This window comes from Penicillium cataractarum (genome assembly GCF_028827025.1).
Source record: "Penicillium cataractarum strain IBT 29864 chromosome Unknown utg000008l, whole genome shotgun sequence".
NCBI lineage: Eukaryota > Fungi > Ascomycota > Eurotiomycetes > Eurotiales > Aspergillaceae > Penicillium > Penicillium cataractarum.
This window is the reverse complement of record NW_026622744.1, coordinates 2,387,505-2,414,825: the sequence shown is the minus strand read 5'-3', so window position 1 is coordinate 2,414,825 and position 27,321 is coordinate 2,387,505. Positions and strand designations below refer to the sequence as shown.

The following is a 27,321-nucleotide window of genomic DNA, read 5'->3' as shown; positions in this document are numbered from 1 at the left end:
AAAACCACAATACATTTGTTCTAATCCAGTAGCTGTGCAAAATAGTCTGTAAATATTATCATGGAACTTTTTTTTGGTTTATCTTTCAGGGAGTGGAATCTAACGTGAGGTAGAGTGGACTGAGCGAGATGCTCTTGGGACTTTGAAAGCAGGAGTGGACAATGTATCTGTACAATCTAAGATAGAAGCTTTTGAGAGCTTCCAGCTTTCTATCTAATAGATAGAGTAGGGGTTATTACGGTTCCTCCAGCCCCCAGTGTTGCCAAGATTGTCCAAAACACTCTGGCGGCCAAACTTCAAAAGTCGTAGGCGTGAGACGAAGTCATCATTGTTGACTACACAGTACTGTTAGCATCGAGAAGACATAAGAGAACTGGTTTGCAATTTTGAACATACCGTAGCCTCCACACATGCGACGTTTCCCAGTAAACTCGGAGCGGCCATGCAACATTCGCCAATTATCGAAGACTAGAAGCCGTAAACATTAGCCGATATCCCGATGCTGGTAATGTTATTTCTCTTACTCAGTGCTGTTCCTGGCTGTAGTTGTGTCCAAATTTCATTTGATGACTTGGTCAACAGGTCGTTGTAGGCTCGAGCTGCCATGTACCACTCCCTTTGCTCCGATGTGTGCCAGTTGGTCTTTGGTGCACGGTCATAGTTGTTCCAACGGACTTGGTAAACGGCCTTGGTATCAGGGTGAACGTTGAGGACAGGTGCCATGGCGGAAGGTTGAATGCAGACATCCTCATTGCCGCTTGCATGCCATGGGTGCCGAGAGTTAGTCAAGGTGTTGTAAAAGCCTGGGTTCTCTTTGGCGAGCGTTCTGGCAGCCGCAAAGCCATCCACGAGTAAGCTCTTTCCACCGTCTCCATCGGTATGAGAGAGCAGATGGAAAAGCTGTAGCCTTGCAGGATCAGTGAAGTAGGTGTTATCTGTGTGAGCTCCGAGCCATTCGTTCGTATATGCTGTATCCTTGTAGGTAAGGTCCGCAGTGAAATCCCAGAAACCACCTAAAGTGGTGTCAGCCAATAGGTTCTATTTGTCAATCCAGGGTGATACTGTACCGTAATGCGTGTGTCGAATGAAGGAGATTCTCTCGATTAGAGTTTTGGTTGATTCAGGGTTGACAGGAACACCTTTCACGAAGCAGAAGCCCCATGTCCACTGTTTGAAAGTAAGCCACTGGTTTTGCTGAGGGACTCGAAGCTTGCGAATCTTTGAGAAAAACTAACGATATTCTCCAACCACTCCAATACTGCCGTATCCTTAGACATCACCTCTTCATACACCACCTCAGGATATGGATCGCCCTTTTGAGGGTCATATGCCTTGAAGGACCTGGCGAATAGCATCAGCAACGCAAGGAGCGTAAGGAGTGCAAGAAGCTCTAGGCATACCTCGGAAGTCTATTTGGCTGTACTGTCCGCGACTGGATTGGTGGTTTGTTATTTCCCCTATGAGTCGAAAGCCACTTCCAAGAGTATGTGCTCTCATGTCCATCGCTCCCTGGGGCAGTGTGAGTGTTGGATATTAACAGCATAGTACTTGGACGAGCTCTCACATTTGATGTAGACGTCATCGCCGTCCTTTCTCTGGACTTCTTCGGCTTTGACACGGGGTGAGAGCTATAAAATATGACTATAAGCCAGCGAAGTATGCGGTAGATCCTGAATCAAAACATACCGAGAAGGTGTCGACAATTCGTTGCCTTGTGTCCGGATGAATGCACTTGGGACACTGGCAATTCTCTCTGAAGGTCCCAATGTGTCAGGAAACTATCGTTTCGAAATCCTTTGGGCAACTTACCTGAGATATAGAGATCCACTGTGAACTATTATTAGGTATCAATTGCGGAATGACTTCACAATAATCAGACTAAACTTACAATTGCCAGAAGGGCGCTGCCTCATTCTTACCATCAGTTCGGAAAACGACATTGCCGTTTCTCAGAGCTGCATTGTAGGCCAATTGAGCATTCTTAGCCTCAAATGCATCATTCGTAGCATTGATATCTTGAGTGGTGCTTTCCGGCTGAGTAGCATCCGATAGTAGACGGCTCACGTTATATGGTGAGCTAGTGCTTCGAGCGAGAGGAGCTACATTTCGGGATCCAATGGCCTATGAGAACACCACAATGAGTGATATAATTAGAAACTCTTCCGGCGATTTTATTGCATTTGCTACCTACCAAGGTACCACTCTTGAAGACATGCAATGGCGTGATCTGAGGTCTGACCAAGTATGTTAGTCTCAGGCGATCTTCCGCAATTATTTGTGCCATTACCTATAGCTGCTCCACAGAGCGGTTGCTCTGAGAGACGCAAGGCGAGTCGCACTCATTTTTGGAGGATGCTGATGTACGTCTATTGAATGGTGCAACGTGGGGATCGTGCAGTTGTTGTGGTCTGGGGAAACGGTCCGAGCGCGGGGAACGCAACGGCCGAGGCTTGGATCACGTGTCTCTAGGGATGGAGAAGAGCTTCCTCTTCATCATTCCCGTAGTAATAGGCTCGGAGAACGATATATTTTCTCGTGGAAGTTAGATATGAGGGTAAAAGTTACACATTGGGACTATGAAGGTATAAAACAGGTGTTTTCCGCGTTGAGCGCGATCACCCCGGATTGTATTTGCACATTTAGTCGAATATTTTCTCCTTTGCTTAAATTTACAGCTTGCTCGTCACACCAGTCACCTTCACGAGCGCCCGACCGTTGCTCAAAACAACCTTGTCATTCTGGTTCTTGGTGACAAACCGAATCTCCTCAAATCCACCAGCCTGCACATCGCCCGTGCGCCAGATCTCGGTGGTGAGCTTGTCACCTGGGCGAACGGGCGAAGCAAAGCGGGCCTGGAATTCCTTGAGGTTCTCGGGGTTACTACCACCAAGTTCCCGCAAGATGCCGTGAGCGGCGGAGTTCCAGCTGAAGAGGCCGTGGATGATAGTGCCGCCAAAGCCCATCTTTTGGCCGGGCACGGGGTCGGCGTGCAGAGGGTTATAGTCACCATTCAGGCTAGTTACTCGTCAGTGGGCTTTACAGCTATTCAAAGAGCATTTGATGGGACGTACCGGTACAGGAGGGCAGTCTGCATGTCGGTCTGTACGACGTGAACGGCATCGGGCTTCTTACCCTCAGGAGGGGGATAGTTAACCGTAGCAGGGCCTGTGTAGAATTACATGTCAGACCATCTACTCGTGTCTACGTGACATTCCAGATCTTACCCTTGGGACCGCCCCAGCCACCTTGGCCGACCAAAAAGCCACTGCTCAGAACCTTGGAATACACCTCGCCGCTCTCGGCATCAACGATCGATTGCTCAGTCTCAAGGACGGTGCCGGGCTTGCCCTTGTCATAGACACCGACAACCTTGTTGCGCAGCTCGAACTTCCTTCCGGCACTTGTAGGGGGCAGTGGCTTCAGTACTGTGATCTTGCGCTGGCCATCGACGCCACGACGGTGATCCAAATCGGGAACACCGGGGATCTTGACGGCCTTCTGGCGCGCGTAGAAATCGGTCAACTCTTGGTCGGTGAGCTTAAAAGCTGGTTGAGGGAAACAAGTTAGTATTGGATCGAGCGAAGTGTGCCGAGGCTATCCGTACGCAGAATCAGCGGGTAGGTCGGGAAAACAGAGAAGTTCGGGTGAAGTTCCTACTAGATGTCAGAGACAGACGGGTTTTGGTTTCAATTGATCGTATGAACATACGTAGAGGAAATGCAGCTCGTCAGCCTTGGTACCGATGCTGTTTGCGAACAGCAGAGCATCGCGCTTCAGCCAAGAAACCTCTTGGGAAGGGAATTCGTGGCCGGCTCCAGGGGCAGACATATTGAATAATTAAATGTGTTAGAGAGAAGGGGATGTAAGGAAAGAAAGGGGCAGAAAGAGCGGAGTGCGGAGTAGAAGCGAGCTAAGTATGTGTCCAGCAGTTGCGGGGAGGCGTTGAGCCGAGGATCTGATAATGATTACTTACCGTCGTAGCCGACGGCGCGACACCTCCATCCCCTACCAGGCAGTTTGGGGCTCTTACTGAAAAGGCCCGCTCTATGTTCCTCAGAAACATAAATTAAAGTGGTTTACGATATACAACTACGAAGAAAATTGAAGATTGGACATGAGAAAGAGCGTCGGAGTTGCTAGACTAAGCATCGACTCGGGGTATCTACTTAGAAATTCGAGGAGCTTCATAATCACCTCTCCGTATCGCGCCATGTAGTAATGCCTTTTACCTGCCACCCAAAAACATCCAAAATATCTAACGCCGATAAGATAGAAAACTGAAAGCGAGGTCGGAACCATGTCGAATCGCTCTGTGCAAATCCTGAGTTGCCCATGCTATGCTGCGGTGCATTTGGTGCCGAATGATGTCCCCGAAATTACGTGCATAAATTGTCGAAGAGATCGTTGAACAAGACAGAAAATTCAAAAGAAAATTAGCACCTAATGATAATGTTAGCGACTGCGCTGTCAACAAGCATATTGGCCCGAAGGCAGAAGAAACCTACATCCGGTAGAAGCAGCTACCCTCGGCAGAGCGAGTAGGGTCTTCAACATCGAACTTGTAGGAGATGTTGATATCCAGATCACGCTTGTTCTTGTCGTTGGGGCGGTTCTCCAAAACACCGGAGACGGTCTCACCCTCCTCCACGGTGAGAACATCGCGCAGGTAGAAGACGGTCTGCTTCCAGTGTGTGTACTTGGCGTGGGGGCCAGTGGAGAAGTGAATGGGCTTGTGGCAGGCGCTGAACTCGATGTCGAACCAGGCAATGAGGGCGTGGATGAAGTCGGGACGCTGGGCGGTGACCTTGTACGGCACCTTGAAGGCAAGGTCGGCGGTAGTGACGGTGTTCAGGTCGAAGGTGATAATCTCACAAGGCTCGGTGACCAGAGCCTTCATCTCGACGGTGTCGACCAGGGGCTCAGTAAGAGCAATCTCCTTCATGGGGCTGTAGTTGAAGCCATAGACGTTGTCCCAGACTGTGATGGGCTTATTAGAATGGTATATAGAAGAGAAATAGTGAGACCATTACTCACATCCGATCTTGTCGTCCTTGTACTCGCCATCCTCAATGGCAGCCACGTACATGGTGGCCTTGTCGGGGAAGATCTTTCCGTCTTCGGCGAGGTAGGTGTCACGGGCGTACAGAACGGTGTCCAGCATGGACTCGTAGAGGAGGAAGTAACCCATCCACTCGGAGATGATGATATCAACCTTGGGGAAGGGGAGCTTGACCTCCTCCATCTTGCCCTGCAGAAGGGTAACCTTGTCGCTGAGGCCGTTGACGGCAACAATCTCCTTGGCCTTCTCAATGATCGAGGACATGTCGACACCGATCACATGCTTAGCACCAGCACGGGCAGCGAACCTGTGAACCAGGTCAGCTATTGATGATTATCTGCGAATTCATTGTGAACGTACATGCTGAGAATACCGGTACCGCAGCCGACATCGAGGACGACCTTGTCCTTGAAGATGTGGCGGTTCTGGTAGATAGAATCACGGTAGGATCGAGTACGGACATCATCTTTCTGAAGATGGGGAAGAACAGGAATTAGCAACTCAATTTGTGGCCCAGATTCAAAAGAGAACTAGGTCACTCACCAGCATCTCCTCGTGAATACCTAAGCAAAGTTTAAAAAACCCGACGTTAGTCAACCCCTCTTTTCAAAGATTTCTTCTCAGAGCCATCCGGGATTCCAATGTGTATTTACCGTGGTGATCATAGCTAGAACCCAGTCAGTATCTTGCCAATAGTCAAGTGCCAGAACGATATCTTCGAAGCCATACCTGGTGAAGTAGCGGACCTCAGCGTGCTCCGCGCCAACCATGCGATCAGCGCTGCTGGTAATGACGCCAGAAGCGTTGGCGGCCTCGGTTCCACTCATCTTGGGAATGAGGGAGGTATGTATGAATATGAAGGAATAATCAAATAAAGGGAGTTGCGGCGAAGAAATATGTTTCTTGGGCGCAAGAGATAACGGAAGTCGTCCTCGCCTCTCAACTTTTTTTTTCGAGCACTTCCCAGCGCCAAGCTTAAACTCCAAAGTCCCCGCTCCCACTAAGCCGCTTTTGGGCATGTCATGTGATTGGGGAGCCCTAATTTTAGTAGGGCTTGCTACTTTGTATACAAACAGTAGAATGATATACCAGCCGTAGTATGTATGCCTTTGTATATCTTGAAAGTACGTAGGTAAAGACCTATAATATCAAGAAAAAAATTGCGTGAAGTTGAACTATTTTATTTGTTTGTGCCAGTAGAGTCTGCACAGTAAGATTCTCGCTGGAATAGCAGCTGATGGGTTGTTGAACCTGGACAAAATATATAACAACACGACCTTCCGAGAGCGATTGGATAAAAAACAGAAGCAATGTGATAGGTAAACCTTCCAGTACATACTTTTCCAGAGGTCGAAATACTACAAGAAATTATTAAAATCATTGAATTGCCAATTTCTTGGACAACTCATCTTGGCCAGCCTGTCAACAACCTTATCCTCTGCCAAGACCAGCGCGAGGCTCTGCTTTGATGCCGCCCCCGAGCTCCGCAACCCGCGATTTCTCCCTAAAGCTTACGCGTTTCCCGGCCTGAGACCTCTGTCAGATCACCATGCATCTGGGCGCTGGACGAGTGGTTCCTTCCACTGTATTCGCTCTGACCCTGTTGGCCCTTCTGGTCAGCCCATCGTCTGCGTCTTTGGGAGATCACCTCCCCGATTTTAAAGAATGCGTCAAGGTACCGTCCTTGCCCGGACTCGAGCGACCAGCACCCTTGTACACGGCTAACGGCTACAGGTCTGTAAAACCGAGAACTGCCAGGATGGCAATTCGGTGCTACGTATGTCTACCCTCTCTACCTATCACGGTTGCTCTCCTGGTTTCCCTCGTTCTAACCTTGCTACCTTGCCCAGCTCTGCACCACCGCCTGTTATTCTGGACCTGCCCGGCTGAATGCGACTATACCTGTCAACATGTCATTACCGATCGTCGAGTTTCGCGTGACCCCCCGATGTTGAATCCCGTGGTTCAGTTCCATGGGAAATGGCCGTTCCGGAGAATTCTGGGGATGCAGGAGCCCTTTTCTGTGCTGTTCTCCTTCCTCAACTTCGCCGCCCATTGGCACGGCATGTCCCGAGTTCAAGAATCGATCCCGGCCTGGCACTCGATGCGCAAATACTACATGATGTTTGGATACATCGGACTGGCCAGTTGGACGTTCAGCATGATCTTCCACACCCGCGACTTTGACATCACGGAGAAGCTGGATTACTGGGCGGCTGGCGCCAATGTCTTGTACGGTCTCTTCCTGGCCGTTGTTCGACTCTTGCGCCTGGACTTGGAGAGCCCCCAGTATCGCCCTACACTGCGTCGCCTTTGGACAGCGATCTGCCTCTTACTCTACACCATGCACGTCTGCTACCTCAGCTTCTGGAAGTGGGATTATACATACAACATGGCTGCAAACGTGGCAGTTGGTATCATTGGGAACCTGCTGTGGACCGGATTCAGTATCTTCCGTTATCAGAAGTATATGAAGTCCTGGACAGCTTGGCCCGGTATGATTGTCGCGTGGGTTATTCTCGCCATGAGTTTGGAATTGTTCGACTTCCCGCCATGGCATGGCCTGATCGATGCCCACAGTCTGTGGCATTTGGGCACTGTGGTTCCCACTGCGTGGTGGTACTCGTAAGTATCCCATCCCTTGCTTGGGCCTCTTCGTTATCTCGGCCATGACTAATGTATCGGCTGTTTCCGACAGGTTCCTCATCAAGGATGCACAGGACGATATTGCGGGACACCGACTGAAGGCGTAAAAGCGAAGAAAATTTTGGTGTCGTATATACCCACTTCTAAAATATCGTGGGCAAACTCGCACGAGGGTTCTTCCTCTCATGTACAATAGCAGACTGCAGTCCCGGTGACCTGTTGCTAATAATAATCATTGTTGAGCTTGGCTCCCCACCTTGTTGACCGTAAGGCTTCGTGAGGCTTTCTGTAATTTCCACGGCGCTTGTCGCGGGCAGTGTCTTATTGCCACGACCAGGAACGAGGGGGTGGTCTTCCCCGCCATTGGCTCACCGCTAAAGAGGAGAGGGGCGTCGCATTAAGGCCGTGTCTCACCCCAAGCCCCTCGTTCCTTTTTTGTTTCAAAGTACTTCCTCCCTCCTTCTCCCCCTCCAACGTTCCTCTGTGAACATTCATCGCCTGTCACCTTGATTTACTACCTATTTCTCCGACTTCCACCTTGATTGCAGCTTGTCGCGCAACAATGGCCTCACCGGCTGTCAAGAAAGCGATCAGCGAGGCTGCTCTGCAGTACTCGAAGCCCGAGGGCAAGGTCTTCCAATATGGCACCGCAGGGGTATGTCGCGCAGCACCCAGGACCTTTCTTGACGATCGCCAACTGACTGAAATACCTTTGCGCCTATAGTTCCGCATGAAGGCGTAAGTTTTGCTCAAGATCGATCTACCCCGCCTCCACACAAACGCCCCCCGCGATCGTCCGTTTGTTGACGTCGAAGCTTGCTGACCGAAACCGTGACGCAGTGATCTCCTCAACACCGTCGTTTTCGCCGTGGGTCTCCTTGCTGGCCTCCGTTCGAAGAAGCTTAGTGGGCAATGGATCGGTGTTATGGTGACTGCCAGCCACAACCCCGCGGAGGACAACGGTGTCAAGCTGATTGACCCTATGGTAAGTAAACAATCCCGGAATAATGGTACTCTAAACGGATCAACACATCTAACTCATTGACTTAAAACAGGGTGAGATGCTCGAAGTAAGATAATTCTGTCCTTCGATCGCGACTTTGAACTCGCCGAACTCACCATCATAATTTAGGCCGAGTGGGAACAATATGCGACCCGGCTTGCGAATGCCCCTCTTGACCAGATCGCCGATGTCTACGACGAGCTTGTGAAGGAGATTGACGTTAAGATGACAAACCCTGCCCGCGTGGTCTTCGCTCGCGATACCCGTGCCTCTGGATCCCGTCTGGTGGGCGTGCTCAGCGCTGCCTTGACCGCAACCGAGGTCGAGTTCATTGACTTCAAGTACATGACCACTCCTCAGCTCCACTATGTCGTGCGCTGCAAGAACACCCTCGGCACACAGTACGAGTACGGTGAGCCGACGGAACAGGGCTACTATGAGAAGCTTGCCGCCTCCTTCAAGAAGGTTATGAAGGGTGTCAAGGTTCAGGGCTCTCTGACCGTCGACTGTGCCAATGGTGTTGGTGGCCCTAAGCTGCGGGATCTTATGAAGTACCTGGACTCTGGTCTCGATATCAAGGTCGTCAATGACGACGTGATCAACCCTGATAGCCTGAACTTCGACGTAGGTTGCTCCATAGATACGTTATTGAACCCTGGGCATCTTTCTGACCTTTGCAGTGCGGTGCCGACTATGTCAAGACGAAGCAGCGTGCTCCTCCCTCATCCAAGGCCGCTCCCCTCGATCGATGCGCCTCCCTGGACGGAGATGCTGACCGTCTGGTCTACTACTTCGTTGACGAGAGCAACGTCTTCCGCCTCCTGGATGGCGACCGCATCGCTACTCTTGCGGCCTCTTTCATCGGTGATCTCGCCCGCAATGCTGGTATTGCACAGAAGCTGAAGATTGGTGTTGTTCAAACCGCTTATGCCAACGGTGCTAGCACCGACTACATCGAGAAGGTCCTCAAGCTCCCCATTATTTGCACCAACACTGGTGTGAAGCATCTTCACCACGCCGCTCTGCGGTTCGACGTCGGTGTTTACTTCGAGGCCAACGGCCACGGCACCGTCACCTTCTCGGAGAACGCTCTGAAGGTCATCAAGAACACCGAGCCCCAGTCTCCGGCTCAGCAGCACTCCTTGGAGTGCCTCCAGGCTCTTACCGACCTCATCAACCAGGCTGTTGGTGATGCTCTCTCCGATATGCTTCTCGTCGAGGCTATCCTCGCTCACAAGGGCTGGTCCCCCAAGGAGTGGCTCGGAACCTACACCGACCTGCCCTCCCGTCTCGTTCGCGTCGAAGTCCACGACCGCTCCATCTTCAAGGCCTACGACGCTGAGCGTAAGTTGGAGTCTCCCATCGGCCTCCAGGGCAAGATCGAGTCTCTACAGTCTCGCTACAACAAGGGCCGCAGCTTCGCTCGCGCTAGTGGTACTGAGGACGCTGTTCGCGTCTATGCTGAGGCCGCTAGCCGATCCGAGGCCGATGATCTTGCTACCCGTGTCGCTAACGCTGTGCGCGAGGCTGGCACTGAGACCCAGTAAATATGGGCCGAGGCAGAATAACGGCAGGAGCCTCTTGTATGAGGTAACAAAAAGATCACGACAGCTTTCATGGCATTTTACAGGCCCCTCTTAAAGGGGGTGCTATGACTTGGCAACATATTCGATATCATTTCATTGATGCAGTAATGAAACTTACGCTATCATTGCATACTCTAAACATCTCTGTAACCAAGTAAAGTAGCAGTTCAAAGCATGAAATAAGAGATGGAAGAAGAAGTCTATCCGGACATGCTTCATCCTCCTCTATTTGCCCTTGGAACTGTTGTTCCAGGTAGGCCCATAATTATTCCCGAAATTTGCCTTCAACGCAAACTTATAATTGAAGTAAGGGTCAAATCCCCCAGCCAAAGCGCCAGTAGTCTAGCGGTCGTAATGACCCTGGAGTGCTGCAGCTGCCACTTCGGTGGTGGGCGGCTGTCCGTTGTGAGTCGAGGAAGCTTATGTGGAGTTCCTCCGGGTGGCGGTGCCACTTTTTTTGGGGATATTTTTTATAGAACTACTACCCTTCTTACATTTCTTTAGTATTTTAATAATTTTTTACCTTATTCTAATCAGGAGATTTAGAAGAACATTTTGAATGTCTTTTTATCCATTTTAAAAGAGATTTGGGTTGGTAGGATTTAGATATGTCTGGTTGTGGTATACGGGTTTGAGGGGATGGGCATTGGAGGTTGGACGGTGAGCTTGAAAAGTGCTTGAAAAGTACGGAGGAGCGATTTGTATGGTAGTCAGAGGTTAGGGGTTCGATTCGGAGATGATTAGTTTATTTCTTTATCTGGATTTTAGAGGGTTGTAGAGGTTGGATGTTTGATATTGCTTTGATATACGTGCTACTTCGGATGTTGAAATTTGGCCAGGGTTTCAAGCTTATAAAATTCCAATATACCAGATGCACGAATTCCTTGTTGAATTTATAAGGATATTAATTTCTTCGTCCCCAAGCTTAAATCACGCATACTAATGCAATTGTCATAAATCCATGTCAAACACCCCGCCGTCAATATCATCATCACTGAACACCTCTTTCAAGTCCAGACTCGATAAATCAAAAGCATTGATTACTCAGAAACAACTCAGTTCTTTCCCTGGGTATCCTTCAGAGTGACAATACGGTTCAAAATAACCTTATCAGCCGTCGACTCACGGTCAACAGCAAAGTACGCAATACGCATACCCTGGAAACGCACGGAGTGCTGGTTAGACTCGACATCAGTCTCTCCAGCAGCCTTGGGCCAAGGCGCGGTACTACGAATCTCATTGAAACCAGTCTCAATCATCGCGTCCTTGTAGATCTCCTCCGAGTCGGGGTTGATATCTGCCAGGAAGCCATCCGGGTGGGCGGAGGGGTCCTCCGACTTGAAGAGGGAGTTGAAAGCGCGGATCTCGGCACGAATAGGGCTGTTGTGCTTAGCAGACTCGCCGACCCAGTGGATGAAAGTCTTGGGACGAGGGGCGGTCTCGCCCTCGGCGGGCTTCTCGTATTTGGCGTGCACGACGGTGACGGCGCCAGTTGCGGGGTCCTTCTCGAAGGATGTGGCGGTGATGGGGTAGGGGACCTTGAGGAGGCCAACAGTCTTGCCGGGGGCCAGGCGGAAGTAGTCAGGGGAGTCGACTTCGCGGAAGTCGGAGCGCTCAATATACACAGTCTTGGTGAAGGGGACGGTGTGAGTACCGAAAGAGGCGTCCTTGCCGAAGGGAACCTCGACGAGTTCCTCGTAGTCATCAGGGAGATCGTCAATGACCACCTTCAAGGGCTCGGTGACGACCATCAGACGGGGGACGGTAGTCTCGAGGAAGACGCGCACGCTCTGGTCGAATCTGTGCATCTGGACGTTGGTAACGGCCTTGGTCACACCAAGTTCGTTGACGAAGGAGAGAATAGCACCTGGGGGAACACCACGGCGGCGCAGGGCAATGAGAGTGTAGAGACGCGGATCATCCCAGTCGCGGACATGGCCTTCCTTGACCAACTTGATGATCTTGCGCTTAGAAAGGACAGTGCCGGTAATGTTGAGACGGCCGTACTCGCGCTGCATAGGGCGGTAGACATCCAGCTTCTCATTGAGCCAATCGTAAGAGACACGGGACAGCTCGAATTCAGTCGTGCACAGGGAGTGCGTAATGCCCTCAATGCTATCGCACAAGCAGTGGGCAAAGTCATATGTCGGGTAGATCTTCCATGTACCACCACTGCGGTGGTGCTGCGCCTTCTCTTCACTCTCCGTAATGCGCCAAGCAACCAAATCCCACATCTGGGCCCGGGGGTCTTCCAGAAGAGCCTGCTTCATCCGCAGACAGGCCTCGCCAGCCTGGTACTTGCCATCCCGCATTGCCCGGAACTCAGCGAGCGTCTTTTCGGGATCCTGGTCGCGATGCTCGCAAGCGAAACGTTCTCCGCCACGCTGTCCGGTCTCAGACTCTCCACGTCCTGCCTTGATCTGTGCTTTCGTGCAGTAGCACATGTAAGCACCACCGCGCTTAATAAGGTCCTCCGCAAGCTCGTAGAGCTTGTCGAAGTTGTCGCTCGCACAGGTTTCCCGCACCGGCGTGAATCCCAACCAGTTGACAATGTCCCGAATAGCATTATAGTATCGCTCCTCCTCACCCTCAGGGTTGGTATCGTCGAAGCGCAGAATACACTCGCCGCCGTGGTACTTTGCGAAACCAAAGTTGATCGCGATGGCCTTGCTGTGGCCGATGTGGAGGAATCCGTTGGGCTCGGGCGGGAAACGAGTACGGATCTTAGGGAAGGCCTCGGAGATGGGTCGTTCGTTGTAGACGTCGTGGAGGAAGCCGACCTTGAACATCGCATCGGGGTCACGGGCCTCGGCAGCTTCCTTGGGTGCTTTGGCGGGCTTGGGCTTGTTCTCCTTGGGGCGGGAGCTGTTCTCCTTCTGAGCTGCTTTCTTTGCGGCCTTCTTAGCTTCCTTCTTGGCCGCGGCCTTGGACATCTTGGGCTCCCCCTGAGGTTCAGCCGTGGCCTCGGCCTCCTTGGGCCGCTCAGGGAGCTCAACAGGCTTTGCGGGGTCCATGATCGGTGAATGAACCAAGAGACTAGTCGTGACGCGCGAGCAATTGGTGGGGTAAAAAGACAACAATTTTACGGAGGGGCTGCGATGCTTATCAGTTCCCATTTCGCTTATCGGGCCGATGAAACCCCGGATGAGTCAGAGACGGGCATTCCAGTGGTTATCTAGATCGAATAGATAGTGAAGATAAAGTATAAACAGATGAGCTATACTTCGTATTTATTCATAATGAGTCACTGAATGAGTTTCGCCTTATGTCAAGTTAAGCCAGATTATGTACTGTTGATTATACCTGGTATCAGGACATGCTAAAGCATAGCTATACATGAGTGGTGGTACAGAGTTTGTACAGACCCAGAACAACCGAGTCGAAAGTCACAACGAACAAGATATAGACACAGAAAGACAAGAAAGACAGAATGCCACCCAATTACCAGAACGCACGTCCCATGTCACCAATGAGATGTAGCGCCGGCAGAACAAAGACATCGAGGAACCCGTAATTACGGGTGAGAGTATAGACAAGAGAATCAAGTAAACACCAAACTGTCTGGCACGGCAGTATGTAGAGCCGAGCAGCAGAGCCATGTGTCATGCTCGTGAGGACGAATCAAGCGCCAGTCTCCCAGTAGACCCGACGGCATGATGTGTATCGTGAGGGAGAGGAAAGGATATCAAAAAGCAAAAGTGCACCGTAACAAGTATCGACCAAATGCGGGGTATATGACGTGGGAACAGAGACAAGAGGGAATGAAGGGATATGTTAATGAAAGATTGAAAAGAAAAAGGTGTGCTCAGAAGAGCTGCAACGCACTGATGCGCTCAGAATTACCTGGGCGGTCGCGTTCCATATGGAACCACCAGTCCCGGCCCATCTTATGGTTCCAGGAGCCGGTGCAGGTATCTTTATCCCAAGGGAGTGCATGGGAGGAGGCGAAGCTCATGGGAGTAATTGGGGTGGTTGGAGTTGCTGGTGTGCCTGTTGACCGACTGCCCAGGCTGCCCCATCCGAACCGCGATATGGTAGAGGATGGAGAGGCAATATCATCGATTGGAGGCGGGTTGGGAAGGTTCTTGCCATTTTCAAAGCAATGAACTCCCACGCCGGCAGCGAACGACAGTGATTGATTGGAGGCAAGCAATTGCTTCCACCCGATCAACCCACCGTCCGATTCCTGCCCAGCGATATCAGGACGCAATAGGAACTTAGGAATAGATGCTCCCGTTGCAGGATCCCTGACACCCGAGCGGCCCATGAATGCAGGCATATGGAACTCATAGACAGTTTTGGGGCCGTCATTCCTAGGAGGTGCATTCTTGTATCGCTCGGCTGCAGCCCAGATACCGTAGTCATCCATTTCTTGCTCCGTCTCCTCTTCAAACTGGGAGGCCATTGCGTTGTCAGGAATGAAATCGTCCGAGTAATCCTGGATCAACACTGGCATACCACTCTCCGTATCCTTCGCAGCCATATCGATAAAGGTTTGTGCGCGAATTCGAGAAGAAGTTAAGTTGTTTCCAGCTGGCAAAGCCAGAGGCCGAGTGCTGACAGAACCGTGTGAGCTGCGAGGCAGACTATACCTGTCCGGTCGAAGCAGTGCTTGGCCCCTGATGATAGGGCGGCAGGAAGCCTGGAGCACACCAGGAGGCTCCACATCATTGGGAGCACGAAGTGTCTCGAGGCAAGGGAATCCAGCGGAAAGGATACTTTGAGCGAGATGAGAGTTTGGGGTGTCGGATTGTTTCAGGGGGTGCTGGAAGGGGCGAGAGTCAAGTTGGGTCAGCGCAGTACCTGGGTCAGGGCAAGCAACGTCCCAATGGAGGTATTTGAGACTAGGTGATGCCAATATAGGCTGGAAGACAATGCCTTCGTTAGGCATGACCGGGCATTTGTCACATTGCACAAACTTGAACCGTTCGAGTTGTGTCAGGGAGGATAAAATTTTGGAGATGACCAGCAATGATTCCACATTCTGTTCCACCAAGACGAATGACTTGAGCGAGCGGGACTCAGGGCGCGACGTATACTGGACAAGCCCACGGTCCGTGACACCGGGCAGGTTCTCCAAGCGCAGAGATTCTAGCGGTGGAAGGCATAGCAGCGTGGTATCCGCGAAAGCGTCTTCACTAAAGGAAGTGATGCAGAGATTCTTCAAAGACGGCAACAAATCAAACATGCGCAAGAATATACTTGGCTCCAATGCGCCGTTCCCGTTCAACCCATACAGCATCAAAGTCTCCAAGTTCGACCATGAGACATGATAGTTCAAAAACTCGAACATCTGAGACGGGCCTAGACTGCCGGGGCAGGAGGTACTGCGGGGCGACATTTCTGAAACCTCCGCTGCCTCGCCCAGCACCCAAATATGCTCTTTCAGCCGCTTGCGGGTCGACAACGCGTGGGTCAAACGATCGAACTCGTGGTGGTAGGGGATCGATAGACCCAGCAGGCGTTCTAAATTTGGACAAACCATGACCACGGACGCGACGAGATCGCGATATTCTTGCCATTGTGTGCTCTGTTTCGTTGTTGTGAAGAGCAAATCCATCTGAGGCACCCGAAGTTCGCGGACGAGATGGGCCAGCATGTTTCGTTCGCGCAGGGTGCGGCGTAGTAGCTTCAAGCGACTTCCTCTCTTGAGGCGGTATTTTTTCAATTGCGCGGGGGAATCATGCCCGACAATGTGAATTTGATTATAACTGAAGTATTGGAATGTATTAGCACTGGCACTTTCCTATCGAATACCGTACCACCGATTGCTCGACTTACAGTCGTGGTCTGACTGCCTTTTCCCATGACCGGCAGGTCAGGGACAAGGCGTGCAAGTCGCGCTGAAAGCATGTTGTACAGCCGGTTTGGTATGGAGCCTTGTGCAAGGTCTCAAGGCTGTTGAGGATCACGTCGTAGACTTCCTGGGGCACTCGGCGCTGAACTGGCGCAATGGTCTCGGCGATGGACCCTATCGAGTCAAATTGGCGACAGGAAGATGTAGGCGATGTAGGTGACGAAGGCAAGTAGGCTGTCGTCGGCGTAGTCGAGGTTGTATAGTTTGTCTTATAGGAGGAAATGGAAGAGGTGCGCGAGGGAACAGGCTGAACGCTCACGCCGAATTCTTTATAGCTTGGGGCATCGTGAGGGATGGTGTAAGGCACAGCAGGGCTCTCTGGTCTACTGGCAACAACACTCATCGTGACGGGACACGCCGCGCATCGGAGTCGCGGAGAGGCTGGCAAAGGAGAAGAGAAAAAAGTGGCGCTTATGGCAGACAGCGGGGAGAGCGAGGGAATGTAGGGGGGGTTCGATCGACGGGTAGATAACGGCAGTGTCGCAATATAACGAGGGAGATCGACGAGGTAGAATTCCAAGTGAAGTCACTATTTTTGTTGGTTTGTTGATTTGCAAGGGAGAGAAACGAGCGAAGAGGGAAAAGAGAGTGGGTGTGATGAGTTACGAGAAGAGGAAGAAGCCGGAGAATAGCGTCGGCAAAAGGGAACCAGGCAGATCATCAGTCACGACACCACCACCACAGTACATGCATGTAACAACCAACACAGCCAATGCCCTTTTTCTCTCTTTCATTAACCCGCCTCCTCCCACTAGTCAATGCTTTTTGCCCGTACTCCGTGTCTCTTCTCTTCGAGGGTCCTGGCAAAAACAGCATGGCGTTTGGTCGATCGACCCCCACACTGGCTATTTCTGCTCGTGCCCAGCGGAGAACACTTGACAGGGGGCGGTTCAGGGGTTGCGACTGTCCCTCGCCCTATGCCCGATGCGACAGGGATCCGCCCTGAATCTTTTGACAAACAGTTATGAAGTCTGGACTGAGTGATATCTATTCTGTTCTTTACTTCCAATGACTTGCGAAATTTGCTTGTTCTGGCTGCTTATGGCTTTCTCCAGATTCCTCCCCAGGACTCCATCCTGTCGCATGGCAGCCCGCATGGCAACCAAAACACGAACGTACCTGCAGCCATCGGTTCTTCGAGTGCGGTTCGTGAGCTGCAGGGCTAATCCTCTAGAGGCATAGCGCCCTCGTTCAGTGGGTCTATTTTTATGGGGCCCGGCTTGGCCGCCCCTTTTTTTTCCTTCTCAAGGACTTCCCACCGCGATGTTGGTGTCAAACACTGCTACGGAGCAAACTAACTGGCACTAGGCTCTTCCTATCAGTTTAGTTCCAAGGAAATGGTGTTACGCACTCCATCCACTATTCATATGAATTGCACTCTACAACCTGCACCGGGATGTTTCAGCACAACGAGTCGGACCTCTCTCTACGTTCGGTTGTTCTCAGCTGTTCTCTTACTGGGGGGCCGAATCCTACAAAGATACAAGAACTGCGGCCTGAGCGTGAGACACTCTGACGCCCCTCGTTCAATTAGGCAAGCTGCCGCCCAGGAACTGCAAGACTACAAGTCGCCAGGCACAGAAGCCCTGCACAATCCACATGGCGCATATTTCCGACCAGCAAATCCCCGAACTTGCCACCCGAGTCTCAAAAACGCGACTATCGCTGATAACTAATGATATTAATAACTCTCTCTAGCACAGACTGGCAAAGTGACCCCGAGATCGATCGATGACGATCTGCGCCCGTGGATTGGTTCCTGCTACTCCTCCCACTACCTCTCGCGCAGAACAAGCACGAGAGCTTTTTGGAAGCGGACAACCCTTGTCGCGAGCGCTCCCCATTATACCCAATGAAGATTGTCTTGCCCCCAGTGGACTCGAGAATCCACAGGAACTTGTTCGGCAGGCCTTCCTCTGTCCGGCATGGCGGCACTCATCAGATAAACAATGTGGACGGGGCTCAGCTGAAACCCGATCCGGTGGAGACACATCCACCCCATCGTTACTGGAACATGAACCAATGATATGAACCAGTCTAGCGCTCGCGACTACAATTTGGGGGGCATGCCGCTCCATCGGTATCGCCATGTGAGATTTGGAATTCAGTTTGGTTCCACCACGGCTACCAAGAACAAGGATTTGCGGCCCGCAGGCACTTGTACGGTCGAGTGTTTATCTACACGAGCCTGTCGAGCATTGCTGTTTGTGTTTGTCTCTCGAGCATCGAGAAGTACCTCGAGAAGTCCTGCTACATGGGTGGATTGGTGCATATGTAAACAGTGACCTTGTCCATGCGCAGATATAGAATCGAATCTACAATGTTGTAGATCGCGATGGGAGCTCTTAAACAGTCCTTCTATAGATTACCAATAGCATGTTCATCAACAGGACTTTGGATTTTTGTTTCATTCGAGTACTTTGTAGTTTATCCTAGTCGTACAGTACACTTCTTTGGCCCATATTATGTCGCCCAGTCTTCATTGTCAATGACCACGAGTAGTCTCCCCGCAGTTGGGCCAGGGCCATTTCATGGCAGCTCCGCGTCTACCTCGTCATCCTTATTCATATCTTGGGCGTTCTCATCGTTGTTGGGCTCTGTCCATTCCCAATCCGATGGGCTGTATTTTCGCACTTGATGATCGTTGTTCCGGAAGTATTGACTCTCTGCGGCCAAAGTTCCTTGTGCTGCTGATGGCACCTCCGCGTCTACCTCGTCATCCTTCTCGTCTCCGTCATCCTTCTCGTCTCCGTCATCCTTCTCGTCTCCGTCATCCTTCTCGTCTCCGTCATCCTTATTCATATCTTGGGCGTTCTCATAGTTGTTGGGCTCTGGCCATCCCCAATCCGATGGGCTAATGGATTTTCGCACTTCTTCATCATCATGATGAACTTTGAAGTATTCACTCTCTGCAGCCAAAGTTCCTTGTGCTGCTGCAGTAACTTCAGCAGCCATAATGGCTTGTTCCTCTTTGGTCCAGCCGTGCGGGCCAAACCAGCCGTAATGCCAGAACCATGACCACCAAATCTTGCCATGTTTGTGGTCAAAGGCCTAGAGTGAGAGTAAGCTTTGTACGGTCAAGGACAAGATTTAGCGGGCTTACCAGCTGGACGAGCAGCTCACAAAGGAGCATTTCTTCGTTCGCCAACCATCTTCGCATGTCCTCCTCCTCAGTTTGCGTTTTTGAGTCCAGAGGGAACATCACGGCACAGTCAAAATCGATCAATATTGCCCTGTTTGTCTCTTCTTGCACTTTCGTATTCCGCTGTTTGATATCGCCGTGGTAAACGCCAAGCTTGTGGATCTCGACCACTGTGCTTCTCAACTGGTCCGCTCTCTCGGTGGAGTAAGTCGACAGCTCGAATGGGTGCAGATTTGGGATGAATTCGATCACCACAGCATTTGGAAGTTCGGGTTCCTCAGCAAAGTCCTTGAGGTGTGGCTCCCAGCCCTCGGTCTTGAGGTCAATGTCCTTGATCAAGCCATAGAAGTAGGGGATATGGCCCTTCTCGCAGAGCCCATGTGCCTTCAATCGACAGTAAGCTTGCATTTCACGGAGAAATGGATCGTGCTCATATTTTCCTGAGCCCGCGCTTTCTTGATCAAAGTAATGACACTGTATCCAGGTTAGGAGCGGCTCTTCAAGTGATAATTCGAAACGTACGATCTTCAACACACAGTCCTTCCCGCGCCATCGACCCCGGAATACTATTGAATCATAGGACTCGTGCAGAAGCTCCACTGGTGTTACCTCAGCTAGGTCGATCTCTGGAGGTTGGTACTCTGGAAGTGAGGCCGGGCAGTCTTTGCCCAGGGTCTCTCCCGTAGGAGGAGGGGTATCGGGGGCCATCAGAAGGGCTTCGTGGTGTCGCAGGATGGGGGGAGAAGGTGGGAAGAAGTTGGATTCGAAGAGGATCTAAGTCTCATTTTAAATGGGAGGTACCGTAGGCTGAGTTCGGGTTGCGGCAAACAAAGCCGACGGAGGTTCTTATGGTGAGTATGAGGCCGAATTGGGGAGGCGTAACTCCCAAGGCGTTCCTGCCCCGCCGGCTAAACCCATCCATATTCCTAGGATCATACTCATGGCACTGCAAGAAACTTTCGTGACTACAACACCAAGCCTAATCAGAACGCACCTTACGAGTACACTAACAGAATGGTACAACGATATTTTGTATAGGTAGGCACATACAGTGGAGTTTCATAAGTTTAATAACCCCGACCAAGGTCTAAACTCTCTTACTAGTTGTATACTTCAAAAGATAGTTAAGACAACAGTTAAGAGGACAGTTAAGAGGACAGTCAAGAGGACAGTCAAGAGGACAGTCAAGAGGACAGTCAAGAGGACAGTCAAGAGGACAGTCAAGAGGACAGTCAAGAGGACAGTCAAGAGGACAGTCAAGAGGACAGTCAAGAGGACAGTCAAGAGGACAGTCAAGAGGACAGTCAAGAGGACAGTCAAGAGGACAGTCAAGAGGACAGTCAAGAGGACAGTCAAGAGGACAGTCAAGAGGACAGTCAAGAGGACAGTCAAGAGGACAGTCAAGAGGACAGTCAAGAGGACAGTCAAGAGGACAGTCAAGAGGACAGTCAAGAGGACAGTCAAGAGGACAGTCAAGAGGACAGTCAAGAGGACAGTCAAGAGGACAGTTAAGAGGACAGTTAAAAAGATAGTTAAAAAGATAGTTAAAAGATAGTTAAAACTTATCTAGATAACTCTAAGGGCTCGAACATAATGACTCTCCCCTTCCATCCGCTGGACCGGCCGAGATATGTGGGAGTGGAGTAAAGACTATCTAGCTCAGACACACTTAACTAATACCAGTACCTGACTCATTACGAGAGGCATTAGGTACAATGGCAGCTCAAATTTCCAAATATAGGGGCCGGCGAAACGGTCCATGCTTCAAACTTCCATTACGTCGATGTGAGCAGTCTATGTAGGTATTCCAAAGTTGTTTTGTGTATATTTTCGAAGCGATAAACATATCTCATATTCTTCTGCTATGGGTATCACGTTCCTATGCATGCAAAAGCCCCAAGTATGTAAAAATGAGAATAAAATGAAGGGCGAATTGGGGGAAGGGGAATAAAAGATACCACAAAGCAAGTGCCACTGTCAATCGCTGTTTTTGAGCCTGCTCGTTCCTGCTATTTGGGTCGTAGGCTGGCTTTCCCGAGTTCCACGGGATGGACTTCGACACTTGCAAAGCCCCCGGGATTGGATTCCCCTTCGGATCTTTTGCTCTGCGAATGGCGACCAACTCTTGATCAGTCAGAATGAATCCATACCGAGTCTGGTTTTGCTCCATGTAGTAATTGACCTGGGAGAGGGCTTGGTTGAATTGCTCCTCGCGTGTCTGGTTGCTGCTGTTTCTCCAACTGGACGTCCATTTATGAGATAGCTTGAAGTCTCCGGCAGGCAACAGCGTCTATAGTTCTTGGTCTTTTCAGACCAGAACAACAAGTCAGGTAGGCCCTTCGTGTTAGACTTCAAGTTGCCGCAACCCCCAAGATAGACCGGTGTGCGCTGGTTGTCAAGTAGCCCGTCTGCCTTGAGATCCTCGAATCCACACCGGAGACCTCTTCTAACGAGATTATGCACGGTTTCAAAGAAAACGTAGGCAAGCTCCAGCTCAGAATCGATCTCCCTGGGAGTGGTTGAAGGAAGTCTCGGCACAATCTTGGGCTTGTCGAGGAGATTCCCGAAGTGTGACATGATCGTTGGCCCAGTGAAATCCTGCCAGTTCGTGATAGCTGTAATCTCAACATGGGAATATTTTGAGCTCTCGGTATTTTTGCCGGGGGGACACCAGTTTTGGTTGATTCGTAGGGTGGGTGGCTCGCATTGGAGGTGGGTGAAGAGACTCACGGTCTCCTCAGCGGTGTTGCTTCGTCGTTGGGACGCCATGGTAGCTTGAGGTGACTGAGGTATTGTAGAGCTTGTAGTTGGAAGGCTGTATGTGAAAGGGTGATGTTCGTCCGTAAGTAGTAGGTTGCGTCTGGAGAGATGCTGGTGTATTTAACTTAAGTTGTGCTGGGTGTATAAGCGAGTCTGCCTAGTTGACGAACTCGCTGGTCCTTGAAGAAGACAAGAGAAGAATTTAGGGGAAAAATGTTATGGAAAGTTGGTTACAAGGTCTTGTGTATAAGAGCAATGAAGATGGGGAAGATTTGAGAGAGCTTGAGAAGGTATAAGAAGCTTTAGGTAGTAGAAGTTAACAAAGATCAAGGATATTTATAAAAAGTAAGTAGTATAATGGAAGCAGTTAGAGTAGAATAAGCAGTTAGAAGGAGCCTAATAGTATATAGAAGCTAGAATAAGTATAGAAGGTATATAAAGAAGGCGAAGATTAAGATAAAAAGTAGATAAGAGAAGGGTAAGAGAAAGATCAATTAGGGAAGATTATAGAAGTAAAAGATCATTTTAACTGTCTTTTTAGAAGGATGTTCAGAAGGATGTTCAGAAGGATATCTAGGAAATTTATAGGAAGAATATTCGATGCGTATTCAGTAATATTAAGGAGATCTTCCGAGATCATCTTGAAAGTTAACCTCTAGATATCATGTAAAAGGAGGTATGTAGCTGATAGTCCAAAGGTCCTCAACGCTGGTGATAAAATCGATTAGTAAATGCCTGGGTAGCTCTTAGAAAATGCTAACTAGTCCCTAGACAGGCTTTCGTAATTATAGTTATGAGTATTACCGCTAAGATACATTAATTGCTATGGGGAAAATTCCATCGCTAATCACGACTTTTCAACGGCTATTTTCGATAGGCGACGTTGACCTGACCGTGGATCAAGCTCGAAGAGTAAAGCCTTGTGATCAGTGTCTCTTTTCAGAATTAGTATTACTTTATCAATAACTGGGAGACACTCTATTATTTTCGGGTTATGCTTAGATGACTAGTTTCAGGCTCTCTGTGATTGGCTAGGAATTTAGAGTAATAGCCACCCGTAAAGCCGGGGAAGTGCTGTTTTGACAGTAATCAGGTACTTCTTCTACAATATGACAGCTGAAACGACCCACGTGTCGTAGCGTGATAACAAAAGGATCAGTTTGAAAGGTGTTCCGACACTAGTCTCTGCCCCTCAAAACTGTCCCTATACCCCTATAAGGAACGCCTCCCTTATTGGTCAGCTTTTAGCCGTTAGGGCTCCACGCACTGGATTGGAGTTACAGATATGCAGCTTATGGGCTGATTAGAGTAAAGTCCACCAATTAAGCTGAACTAAGACGCTGATCTTTCTTCTTCCAATTTGGAGCCTTTTGTCTGCTCACCGACCAAAATTCCGCCCAGTCCCTTCTCCTGGTTTCTTAGTGCTAGTGAACTGGCTACTTCCATCCCTGACTTCAGTACCTTTTTCCTTTGACACCTTTATATGCTCAAACTTCTATATCTGAATAAAGCAACTCCATAATTGATTCTGATTTCTCAACTCGCAGCTGCTTCTTTTTGGAAAGGCTCTCAAGCGGGCGCATATCCGCTTTCCAACAATCGCGTCGAATCCCGTATCTTGACTATTTTAAACGACAATGTTTTCTCTGGCATGTATATCCGTGGGTCTTCTGGGTGCTAGCTTACCAGTTGTTACTGCGAATAGCCCTTCGGATATTCTTCATCGGGATGTCGTGGTTATCGGTGGAGGTGCTTCCGGTGCCTACGCTGCCGTGAGGCTACGGGATGACTTTAACAAGTCCATCGCCTTGATCGAGAAGCAGGACATCCTGGTAAGGGCTTCCTATATATCTGCCTGCCAATTCTTGAGTTGTTGAAAAGGCTTCAGGACTGAACAGACCGCCGAAAAATGCTAATTGAGTCTATGTATAGGGTGGCATGGTCGACACTTATGTGGATAACAAGACAGGCGCCACATATGACTTTGGTGTTCAGAGCTTCCTCAACGTTAGCAAAGCCAAGGAATTCTTTGACCGGTTTAATATCTCGGTTAGCAGTAACTCGAGTAGTCCGACGCTAATCACCGAGTACATCGACTTCAACACCGGCGCCGAAGTCGCTTTTCAACCCCCATCTCTGACGGCGCAGATAACTGCAATTGCCAAATTCCTCGATGTGATCGAGCCATGGGAATCTATGTTGCAGCCCGGATACTGGAACTTTCCTGCACCCGAAAATATCCCAGACGATCTTCTGATCCCTTTCGGGGAATTCTTGACCAAATATGGCCTCGAAGACGGTACACCTCTTATGTACTCAACCACTGGTCTTGGGGTGGGCAATATGAGTGAAGTAGCTACCATGTTTGTACTTCAGAGCTTTGGCTGGGATATGGCACGGGCCATGACAGGTCAAATGGGTCTGTTTACACCTACTTCTGGAGGCAACCAGGCTCTCTACAATGCCATCGCCAAGGATCTAGGCGAGGATGTACTCTACTCGAGCACGGTGACCAACAGCCACCGCACCAATTCCAGCGTCCAACTTACTGTCCGAAACCACAAGACCGGAAAGCTCACCCAGATTGTCGCTCGCCGGCTCCTGGTTGCTATTGAGCCCACCGATGACAATGTAACTCCCCTGGATCTCAGTCCGTTCGAGCGAGACACCCTCGCCAAGCTCACATACTCCAATGAGTTCACGGGCCTGGTTGACAACTCTATCTTCAACACGAGTTATTACTACTTCAATCTGCCTTCGTCCGCGGCGCCAAACCATACACTCGTCTTTCAAGATGAGCCAATGGTTGCGAGCTTCCAGTACACCGGCCTTGAGCACTTATTCCGTGTAATGATCATCGGTAACAAAACCACCACCAGTAGTGAAGCCAAGTTCCTTGCTCAAACAAGCTTCGACACTTTGCTGAATACTGGTCGTCTATCGGGAACTGAACTCCAGACCCAGAAGCTTAACTGGGCTGCTTTCTCTACACATGGACCAATGCACGCGCGCGTTTCCGTTGATGAGGTCAAAAATGGGTTCTTCCAAGATCTGTATAAGTTGCAGGGAGCTCGCAGTACGTGGTGGACGGGTGGTGCCTTTTCGGTCAACTTCCAGACGAAGTTATGGGAGTTTGATGAAGGTCTTATTCCAAAGATACTTGAGGGGCTTTGAAAGTCCATGTCTACCGTGCTACATGAGAGGTATGACTATCGCACCCAAGAGATTCTGAGATATCGAGACATAGGAGAATCGGGCTATGATATACGGCACATGATAGAGTATGAGTCTCGTTATACGTCTACAAAATCATATCAGCTGAGATCTATTGACCACAAGTGCATCGCTACCAAAAAGGTACTTTTTCTTTCAAAAGACTGCGTAGAATTCCAAGCTGCAATCAAAGCATACTGATTTACACTGACATAATATGAGCATTGTTTGGATGTAGATGCCTGGTCTGCCAGGCAGCACGTTAGTGACTATATTTCTTTCTCCCTTCTTCTTTCCCCTTTCTCCTTTCTCCATTTCCATTCTTCCATTTTATACTAAGGTTTTTCTCTTCATACACTGCCCAGCCAAGCTAAAATAGTCACCATATTTGTGTATCTTTCCATCCATCTTCTAGTATTAGAATACAGGTCACGCTACAGCTTGCCTGGCTTGTCAAATGCCCCGAAGGAAAACTGATTCGAACAAGAGCCTCGACAACCGAATCTCTATATAGAGACCTCAGTCTCATACGAATGGCCCACTGATTTACGGAGCGGTGCCAGCGAGCCTGAAAAATCAGGTCAAGCAGATCATGTTCCAGGTAAGCTTCTATATGGACGGGCTGCACACGCGGCACACGATATATCTGATTGGTGGTGGAATTTAGCCAGAGAATTGCCGCTGGAGATGGATCTTCAAGCTGTCTCATAAATGGAAATGAGAGTTCAATACTTTTAGTATTCTGCTGCTCCCTGATGTGCTGGCTGGTATAGACATCAGCACACAAAACATACGACGTCGATTGTCACGGACAGGAGGTATACTTCGCATTATAAAACCACACACCGGTACGATCATTGCCTATATCCTATTCTGGAAAGAAAGATGTCCATTTGCAGCCGTTGGGCACACGATAAGATGTATATGGAAGGAGGAGACTTCAAAGATGGAGAATACCCACCCTAAGGTAAATGATAGCGAAGAGTCAATGAGAATGAGTTAACAATATCAATGGCTCTAGTTGCGCCACCTGGTGTTATTGAAATAGGGAAGGGGCTGCTAGCAATTTTCGAGCAAGATGGAGACGAAATCGGAGATAGCGAACCCGAAAATAGCGAGACCGAGAATTATAGCAAGAGAGAAGATAAACACCAAAGAGAGCATAGGTGTGATTCCGATGACGAAGAAGCTCTCTTGTCAGAGGGACAGGAAACTTCCTCTACTATGGATATAACAGCCACTTATCTGAGGACTCTTCCAAAAGCCAAGAGAAGCTCCGAAAGTTTAAGGTATACCAAATGTTGCTACTCATGCTCTATTGCTAACCCTGGGATGCAGCGGTTCTGATCGAAGGCCTGCGAACATCGGTTACAACTATTTAGATTCATAATTCCAACGACGACCTACTCCATTGAGCTTACATGAAACCTAATTAACACGAGCCTATGAGGAAGCCAAAAAGCTACATGATGAATAAATCACGGCATCTTCCAACGTTCCATGGGCGCCGGGCTGGGTCAACGAAAGCCTAGGCATTACATCTACGTCTTGCTTCGCGTAGGTGACTGTGTGGCATGTATCATTAAACATTTGATGTGACCTTGAAGGATAGCAATTTTTTTTCATATGATGGCTCAAACGTTTGGGACAATCGAGGCATAGTTTTACCAAGTGCACGGGGGCGAAAGACAACCAAGAGAGATACTTGCTCAACCAATCAACAACGCTAAAATACACACTGCGTGCACCAATTTTTGAGGACGTATGATTAGACCATTTTGCTGCGATAGCAGGTGATGAATAGCCCTGGAATATAAGAAACTAAGTCAATTCAAGTCAATCTTCACCCTTCCTTCCCTTCGCCCAACATCCCTAGTGATTGCCATAAAGATACGTTTCTGGATAGTTGTTCCTACTGTGAAACTCGCACACTATATGATTCTCCTATGTCCCACCTGGACCCCCTAGGGCCTTAGACTTGGATTCTGCCTAGCATAATAATACATAGTATTCTACTTGGCAGCTACCACCGTCTAACTTACACACTACTATATA

At 49.7% G+C, this 27,321-nt stretch overlaps 10 protein-coding genes across 10 annotated transcripts; 3 read left to right on the top strand and 7 right to left on the bottom strand.

The window, feature by feature from the left end:
• Positions 1-213: 213 nt before the first annotated feature.
• On the bottom strand, positions 214-2,284 carry N7496_010016 (putative trimethyllysine dioxygenase TmlH; the record flags this gene model as incomplete). The annotated part of the gene is made up of 10 exons (XM_056702929.1): positions 214-335; positions 397-468; positions 525-1,013; positions 1,068-1,167; positions 1,236-1,341; positions 1,401-1,628; positions 1,687-1,778; positions 1,810-1,834; positions 1,889-2,121; positions 2,192-2,284. The coding sequence occupies 10 exons, from the start codon at positions 2,282-2,284 to the stop codon at positions 214-216; spliced, it is 1,560 nt and encodes a 519-aa protein (XP_056551929.1).
• Positions 2,285-2,669: 385 nt separating this feature from the next.
• Positions 2,670-3,828, bottom strand: N7496_010015 (putative peroxisomal dehydratase; the record flags this gene model as incomplete). Its single annotated transcript, XM_056702928.1, has 5 exons — positions 2,670-3,015; positions 3,072-3,165; positions 3,225-3,545; positions 3,605-3,653; positions 3,709-3,828. The coding sequence occupies 5 exons, from the start codon at positions 3,826-3,828 to the stop codon at positions 2,670-2,672; spliced, it is 930 nt and encodes a 309-aa protein (XP_056551928.1).
• A 673-nt stretch (positions 3,829-4,501) lies between these two features.
• On the bottom strand, positions 4,502-5,886 carry rmtA (protein-arginine omega-N methyltransferase HMT1; the record flags this gene model as incomplete). The annotated part of the gene is made up of 6 exons (XM_056702927.1): positions 4,502-4,977; positions 5,035-5,366; positions 5,420-5,529; positions 5,603-5,622; positions 5,713-5,726; positions 5,789-5,886. 6 exons carry the CDS (start codon positions 5,884-5,886, stop codon positions 4,502-4,504), a joined length of 1,050 nt encoding a protein of 349 aa, XP_056551927.1.
• A 722-nt stretch (positions 5,887-6,608) lies between these two features.
• Positions 6,609-7,812, top strand: N7496_010013 (PGAP3/PER1 family protein; the record flags this gene model as incomplete). Its single annotated transcript, XM_056702926.1, has 4 exons — positions 6,609-6,734; positions 6,794-6,836; positions 6,910-7,684; positions 7,758-7,812. The coding sequence occupies 4 exons, from the start codon at positions 6,609-6,611 to the stop codon at positions 7,810-7,812; spliced, it is 999 nt and encodes a 332-aa protein (XP_056551926.1).
• Positions 7,813-8,267: 455 nt separating this feature from the next.
• On the top strand, positions 8,268-10,255 carry agm1 (phosphoacetylglucosamine mutase PCM1; the record flags this gene model as incomplete). The annotated part of the gene is made up of 6 exons (XM_056702925.1): positions 8,268-8,360; positions 8,430-8,443; positions 8,546-8,690; positions 8,761-8,775; positions 8,838-9,332; positions 9,389-10,255. 6 exons carry the CDS (start codon positions 8,268-8,270, stop codon positions 10,253-10,255), a joined length of 1,629 nt encoding a protein of 542 aa, XP_056551925.1.
• A 1,094-nt stretch (positions 10,256-11,349) lies between these two features.
• On the bottom strand, positions 11,350-13,308 carry N7496_010011 (glutamine--tRNA ligase; the record flags this gene model as incomplete). Its single annotated transcript, XM_056702924.1, has 1 exon — positions 11,350-13,308. The coding sequence occupies one exon, from the start codon at positions 13,306-13,308 to the stop codon at positions 11,350-11,352; it is 1,959 nt and encodes a 652-aa protein (XP_056551924.1).
• A 791-nt stretch (positions 13,309-14,099) lies between these two features.
• Positions 14,100-16,494, bottom strand: N7496_010010 (uncharacterized protein; the record flags this gene model as incomplete). Its single annotated transcript, XM_056702923.1, has 2 exons — positions 14,100-16,005; positions 16,076-16,494. 2 exons carry the CDS (start codon positions 16,492-16,494, stop codon positions 14,100-14,102), a joined length of 2,325 nt encoding a protein of 774 aa, XP_056551923.1.
• A 2,186-nt stretch (positions 16,495-18,680) lies between these two features.
• Positions 18,681-20,001, bottom strand: N7496_010009 (uncharacterized protein; the record flags this gene model as incomplete). The annotated part of the gene is made up of 3 exons (XM_056702922.1): positions 18,681-19,202; positions 19,255-19,767; positions 19,816-20,001. The coding sequence occupies 3 exons, from the start codon at positions 19,999-20,001 to the stop codon at positions 18,681-18,683; spliced, it is 1,221 nt and encodes a 406-aa protein (XP_056551922.1).
• Positions 20,002-21,426: 1,425 nt separating this feature from the next.
• On the bottom strand, positions 21,427-22,062 carry N7496_010008 (uncharacterized protein; the record flags this gene model as incomplete). The annotated part of the gene is made up of 1 exon (XM_056702921.1): positions 21,427-22,062. The coding sequence occupies one exon, from the start codon at positions 22,060-22,062 to the stop codon at positions 21,427-21,429; it is 636 nt and encodes a 211-aa protein (XP_056551921.1).
• Positions 22,063-23,690: 1,628 nt separating this feature from the next.
• On the top strand, positions 23,691-25,227 carry N7496_010007 (uncharacterized protein; the record flags this gene model as incomplete). Its single annotated transcript, XM_056702920.1, has 2 exons — positions 23,691-23,885; positions 23,986-25,227. The coding sequence occupies 2 exons, from the start codon at positions 23,691-23,693 to the stop codon at positions 25,225-25,227; spliced, it is 1,437 nt and encodes a 478-aa protein (XP_056551920.1).
• Between the last annotated feature and the right edge of the window lie 2,094 nt (positions 25,228-27,321).